At 23.5% G+C, this 7,344-nt stretch overlaps 1 protein-coding gene across 1 annotated transcript; it reads right to left on the bottom strand.

The window, feature by feature from the left end:
• Positions 1–4,985: 4,985 nt before the first annotated feature.
• On the bottom strand, positions 4,986–6,205 carry LOC123296570. Its single transcript, XM_044878134.1, has 2 exons — positions 5,959–6,205; positions 4,986–5,530 (listed from the first exon to the last, which is right to left on the bottom strand). Exons 1-2 carry the CDS (start codon positions 6,203–6,205, stop codon positions 5,178–5,180), a joined length of 600 nt encoding a protein of 199 aa, XP_044734069.1. The 3' UTR covers positions 4,986–5,177.
• Positions 6,206–7,344: the final 1,139 nt, after the last annotated feature.

Raw genomic sequence — 7,344 nt, 5'->3', positions numbered from 1 at the left:
GTTGCCATTGAGTTTTTAATTATTTTTAGGAAATTTTTTTAATTAAATAATATAATTATTAAATGGAAAAAAAGAAAAAAAAATCAAATCTCACTCAAATATACAGATCTGTTTTTATTTAAATTTTAACAAGCTGTTTTAAATTAAAAATTTCTGCTTTAACAGAAATTTTTGATTTAATTTTTATTATTGAAGTGCTAAAAAATAACACTATTAATTTAAAAAAAAATTTAAAACTAACGTTTTTTTAGTTTAATAGATTCGCTGTTTACGATTTTTTTTTTATATCTAACGATTTCAAATTTCCTTCAACTGATAGAAGAATTAATAAATTTTTCAATTTATTTATTTTTTTATCCACAAAAAAATTAAATCGTAAACACTATCTTAATTTTTTTTATTTCAATATAAAAATTGCATGAAACATTTTGAATGCTTCCCAAAATGTTTCTTCAATTTGAAATATTAACACAATTTTTTTTAAAGTTTTTCAGAAATCTGTATTAAAAAAAAAACAAAAAAAAAAAACTAGCACAATTAGTCATGGATTTTTGTGGCAAAAAAATATATTATTTAATTGTAAACTTAAAAAGCGGCTGATTTTTAAGTACGTTTCGATTATCAAAGATTTATGAATATTTTTTCCTAAACGGTTTAGTTAAGATTTAAGACAATATGTGATAGATGAAATTCTTTTTTTTATGATTTATCTCATATTGAGCTATAAATTAAACAATTATGGAAGAAAACAATACAAAATCTCAAATATTCATTACGCACTTAAAAAACATCGGCATAAATTATTTTTCAAAAAAAATAAAACAATCCGTTCGTTAACAATTGCAAAAATTGAGTTTATATTTTAAAATCGAATAAGACAGTCTCGATTATTTCAGTATACATAATATAATAGGCTGGGTTTAGATCTAAAAAAATATATTTATCTTTCAATTTGTGTGTTTTAAAATATAAACACTGGAAAAGAAGTCTATTTCTTTCAATTTTAAATGTTATATGATTATTGCTATAGTAAAAAAAAAAAAAAATTAGTACGAAAAATTTGTAAGTGTTGTCAATATTAAATGGTACTTTAAAAAAAATGAAACAGATGGTAAAACCGTAAACGTATGAATAAAATAAAAAAAAATTTATTATTTTTTATTTATTTCTTCCAATATTATAATGGTTACAGGACTTACTATTTTCATAAACAAATGAATCAGTATCCTGTATAAAATCTCGTTATGTTTCTCTTGTATAAGAATAATGTCGTGATATATAATTAAATTAATTGTATATATTATTTTATAAATTAATTTTAAAAGGCACTTTAAAACAAAAATTATTAAAAAAACAATTAATAAAATTAATATACGTCTTTTAAAATATCTTTATAAAACTAATCAATATTATTTATAAAGGTTTGGTCTCATGGACATTTTAACAATTTTGCATGTAAAACTCTATTATTCTGAATAGTCGGGCTTTTTTTAAATTGTTAAAATATCGATTGAAACTTCCTGATTATGTGTTAATAAAAAAACAAAAAGCACAATTTTCATTGCAAAAAAAATTATTAGAATTTATTATATTTAAAAAACAGAAAATATATATATAAAAATATAAATAATAAAATTAATATATATATATATATAAATAAATATAAAAAATTTACTGTAAATGTATATTTTATTTACAAAAAATTTCTAAGTATAATTGTGAGTATGAAAAAAAAGCAAAAAACTTTTTATTGTAATATTTTTCTCAAATTGGGAAACTGCGTCGTCGTCCATAGTTTCTCTCCATAATTAATCATCGAGCATATGACACAACACGTCACAGTGCATTTATTAAAAAGAGCATCAACATTTAAAAAAACGGATAAAACACGAACGACTTTTCAACAAGAAAAAAAGCTTATAAAACAACGCTTAAGTTTTATAAACTTTTTTTTTTAAAAAACTCATATGCTCAAAGACATAATTTCATATTCTAAATGAAGTGACGTTTTAAATTACCTCCTGAATTCATGGTTGTATTCCTAAAATATAAAAAAATTACATTGTATATAAGACATATTCACAAAAAAAATTCCCCTCCTCTAAATTCTCTTTTAAAAATGTTTAAAATGCTCATTTTCTTAGTGGAAAACACAAAAAAAAACTATTTATATAAAAAAATGTATTTTTTAAGTTGCATTTTTTTGATGTTTTATTTTTCAATTCTGAATACAACCCAGCTACTACTATCTCTGTTCTTTGTTAGTCAGAGCTATTATTCTATCTTTGATTTTACAAATTATAATGTTAAAACATGGCTGTTTAGTAAACAAAAAAAAAACTAATTGTTAGATGTAGAAGTCTGTGTGAAATTTAAATTTATGCTTTAATTTAAAAAAAAAATTCATATTATGTGTGTATAATAAGACTTAACTAATATAGCTCTAATATTTTACTAATTAGTTTTTATTCTAGTTTATTTTTTTCGGTGCTGTTTTACTTTCATCACTTATTACTCGAGCCTATACCTAAATTGTAAAAACGGATCAGCCATATCAATTATTGGTATCCATCCGCCCGTATGTCACATAGAAAAAAGTTGCGACTCAATTAAATACTTTGCTTGCATTAAATGAAATATTAAATAAAGTTTGCATCCGAATTAAAAATTATACAATATTTTCATGATTTTTCATCTTTAACGAGCTTTGAAATTTTAATCCCCAATCTTCTCTTCAAATATGTAATTCTTAAAAATTTGCTAAACTATTTTATTAGTTTGCACTTCGTCAAAGAACGTAAGTAAAAAAAAAAAAAAAAAAAAAAAAAGTTAAAAATATTACTAATTTTTTAAAATAGACTGAAATAAAAACTAATTTTTGATATTTAGCTATAATTAAAAAAAAAACCATTTACTAATCTATATTAGTGGCTACTAAAAAATAATACGTCTTATAAATGTGAATTTAAAACAAAAACACTCACAAATTTAAAAAAAAAAAAAAGAAAAAAAACATCATTTTAATATTTAAGAAAAATAAAAAAATTTAGCATTGCAGCAAAAGTAATAAAAAATTATGGAAAATTTAAAAAAATTTAATTTTATTGATTTATTTTCTAATATACAACAAACAAATTTGCTGTTATGCTAACGAAACAAAAAAATCTAATCATGAATATAAATGTATTTAAAAAAAACCGCAGCTAGTCTTCTTTTAAAGTAATCATCCTGAATGCTTTAAAAATTATATATTTTATCATGAATTATTTAAAAAAATATACTTTTGAGAAATTTCTGTATCCGTAATGCCAAAAAAAAACAACTAATTTCCACGTAAAATATATAATTTTTGATTCCAAAAAAAAAAAGAAAAATTATTTTAAATAAATGTTACTTGTTAGATTATAATTTTTTAAAAAAAACATAATTCGCTTATATTTCAGATTTTTTCCAAAAAATAATTTTTACACATAGTGTAAAAAAAAACAGCACAAATTTTTTGATATATTTATTTTTTCGATTGAAATAAGTTGATGCTTACCCAAAAATAAAAAAAGTCATTATCAAAAATACAAATTTTGACAAAAAGCATTACTTATTTTGATTAATTTGAATATCAGTAAAAATTGCCAATTAAAAAATTAATTCATTTGTTTTTCTTTAAAGTGTATTCATTGAATTCAATCCATATAATAATATTATCACTCATCTGTCCTCTAATTTACTCATATTTCAGCTCAAGTGAATTTAATGAATATACTTTCGTGTTCAAAGCTTTTTACCAAAAAAAGGGAAAAGTTTTGTTTTTGCACATTTTTTGAGTTTTTCAAATTGATAAAAAATGAAAAAAAAAAAAAGAAAAAAAATGAAAATCTGATGAATCTTATAGGAAAACATTGTCTGATAAATCTAATATCTATATATGAAATAAAAGTAATAAAAAATACACATTTTCTCTTCTTTAAAAAAAATTAAATTTATTTCGATTCTATTTTTATTATTTACAAAGTATGTTAGAATTCAACCCTAAATTCCTTCTTTTCTAATACAAGAAATACTTAGGTAGAAAAATTTTCTTTATGTGATCTAAAATATTAACAGTTATAGGAGGAAGATCTTGTTTCTTAGATTTTGTAGACTTATATTATGTTCACCATTAAAGTAAATCACGTCCATTAGGACTGTTAGTAGAAGTGACAATGAAGAGTAAAACAAGTAAATTTAAATTAAATTTACTTATTTTATAAGTAAATTAAATTACAATTTATTATTTCATTCTACGATTAAGCGGATCGAATAGGTGTAAGGCCTCTTCAGAACGAATATCTTAAGAAACTTAACGAACTTAACGATCACACTGCATTGCTTTATCGATTTAGTGGTCTTCAGAGACCCTAAAATTTCTTGATTTCACTTTTTATTTCAACTAATTTTGAGCTTGTTTAGCATACATTTAACGCATCGGCGTGCATAAATTATTATCAACTAATAAGAAATTCGATATGACAATTGATCAGCATTTAACATCTAGTAAGCGCTTTGAATAACATAGGCTAATTTTGAAAAACCTTACAATAAGGCGGCCTCATAAAAATTCTCTGAAACCACATCCCGATCGATTGGCCTAATAGACACATATAGGATTCATCTTTATAATATTTAGATAAATAAAGAACTAACTATTTATTAATTCTGTTATCATATCAATTATTTATTTCACTTAAAGTACCTAACCATCGAAGACGATTTATATTTCATTAAATAACACTGACTTTTTAATTTTTTAACTACAATTGTTTGTTTATTAGTTATGTTTGTTTATTAAATTTTGTATACAAATTTAAACGTCAAAGTCTTTCGATTATTATTAATGTTTTTTTTTATGATACAATAGCGTAAACGATCAAGACAAATTACTTGTCGAGTTAATTTACAATTTTTTAGTTACACATAAAATATGAGTATACATAACTTAAAAAGCGACTTACTTTTAGCGAAGTTTCTGAGATAAAATTGTTATGTTTTATATTCCGTTCCGTTTGGTTCAATTTTATTGAACACATAAAATTGAACACCCAAAACCGTCCACAATAGAAATATTTTTCGATGCTTAAATCAATCTAACTTATCATTGAAGATTTTAATAAACTTTTCCCGATGTTATTATCTCATTAAAATCACGAGTTTCGATTATAAATTGCAATAAAATCTTTTGATTCAGAAATTTGCTGAGAATCAATTAATGTCCAAGAGGTGTTTGTTTCACCAAAATCAGGTGAAAATGGTGTTGGATTTGTTACTGTATCTCCATCTTTTCCAGGCCCAATAATTATCACTAAATTTCCTGAATAATTTTTAACATATTCTTGGAAACTGCTTTTATCATTAAAATAACAAAACATTAATGCTGTTTCATGGGAAATTTTTGGAATTACATCAATATCTGTGAAGCTTAAATTTAAAAATTGGTATGGGGAATATAGACTTTCCCACCACTTTTGATCAATTTCAATTCCTTTCACGGTTAAACCTAAAACAAACTTATATTATGGAAATTATGAAAATAAAAACTTTAGATATACGAAAGAAAATTTAAAATTTTCACAATTTCTTCAAAATGTGTCCAATTTCGAGGATTTTGGAGGACTTGTGCAGTGTGTATTTATTATTAATACACATTTCGATTACAACATAGGCATTGCGATATGGATTATTTAATGATAATTATTTTCTGGAGAAATACGTTACTCGTTGCTATTTTGGTGACTGTTTCTCCTAATTTAACGAATAATTCAGAAATAAGTAATAAAATTAGGAACGAGGAACATATCTCTCTGAAAAATACTTACGATTATCTAATAGATACTATCTAATTCATTTGCTTATATAATTGATTTTCGAATCACAGCAAAATTGAAATTTGTTGTGGACATTATTAAAATTGTAGAAAAAAATTACCTGTGCATTGTTGTAATAAATACTCGAAAAGTCCGCTTCCGCATCCTATGCTTGTAACACATTTTAATTTAAATTTTCGACAGTTACGTTTAATAAAATACAGACTTGTTTCATCAGGCCAAGCCCATAATAGTTTTGCCCAGTCAAAATTTATTACTGGACAATTTTTTTTATAATTTAATATATTTTTCCATTGATTATTTTTATGAAATTCAATTAATGTGTTCAATACATTGTCATCGTCCATTGTTACTAGAATGTCTGATTATAGATAATAGTACAATAATAGAATGTTCGATTCAGTCTGGTGAGTAAAGTTTCGATTATATTAAAAGCTTACCTATTGATAACATAAAATCACTTTTATTTTACATATATTCTAAATCTGTTCAAGGACAAATAAGTCTTATTTTTAGGATCGATACATATTGCAGTATTTAAAAAAAATTTTATTAAACATATTTTTAATTAATAATTTTTTATTTGACGAAGTCCATTGACGTCAAAATTATACACACTTAAACTAAAAATAATTTAGTTTCATATTCAGGTGAGTATAAGTTATATCATAACTTCATAATTTCGACTGTATTTATTTAGTAACCAAGAGATATAATTTTAATATAGTGTTTAAATATTCCATATATACTGAAACCTATTGCGATTTTAAAAAAAGTTTCAGAAAAAATTTATTTGTATTTTAAATAGGAAATTTTTTGCCTTCTTCTATAGCTCTCGCGCGTCCCATAAAATAAATCTTATAGAAGAGTTTTGCTTGTTCAAAAACTATAAACAACTCTTTAATTCTAGGGCATGTTATTCAAAATTTCGGTTCCGTGAAGCTTTGAGTTGGGGTTTCAACGGCCGAACAAATAAATATATTCTTATTGATAATATTATTTGATTGCTTCGTTCTGAAACTTATGATATAATTCATTTAGTATATTAATGATAATAATAATTCATAATTAGCAGAATAGACCGTGGAGTGATATTTTTCGCACATTTTCGTTACCATAAATTGTAAAAAATATCTATATATTTTTTACAATTTATTATGTAAAACCTCGATATCTCAGTTACCTCGCTATATTATCGGGAGTTTTTCTAATTTTAAATATACCTGCAAGAATATAAATATATCTACAATCATTTTAAGTAGTGCAATAACAATATGATCGCAGGAAGATATTCAAATCTGCAAGAAGTCTTTAAACAGTTGTTCCTTCAGTAATGGCTGTGACGTCATCGGGAAATGATTAAATATTTAAGCGTGTGTGTGATATCGGAATACTATGGATTATTGCGAACCACGCAACGAAGTTGCGCGCACAAGTTCCACCGAATATTTAAAAAAATTTGAATATCTCGAAAACGATTTAATTG

This window comes from Chrysoperla carnea, chromosome 1 (genome assembly GCF_905475395.1).
Source record: "Chrysoperla carnea chromosome 1, inChrCarn1.1, whole genome shotgun sequence".
NCBI lineage: Eukaryota > Metazoa > Arthropoda > Insecta > Neuroptera > Chrysopidae > Chrysoperla > Chrysoperla carnea.
Note: the sequence above shows the minus strand (reverse complement) of the source record. Positions and strands in the feature narration are given on the sequence as shown.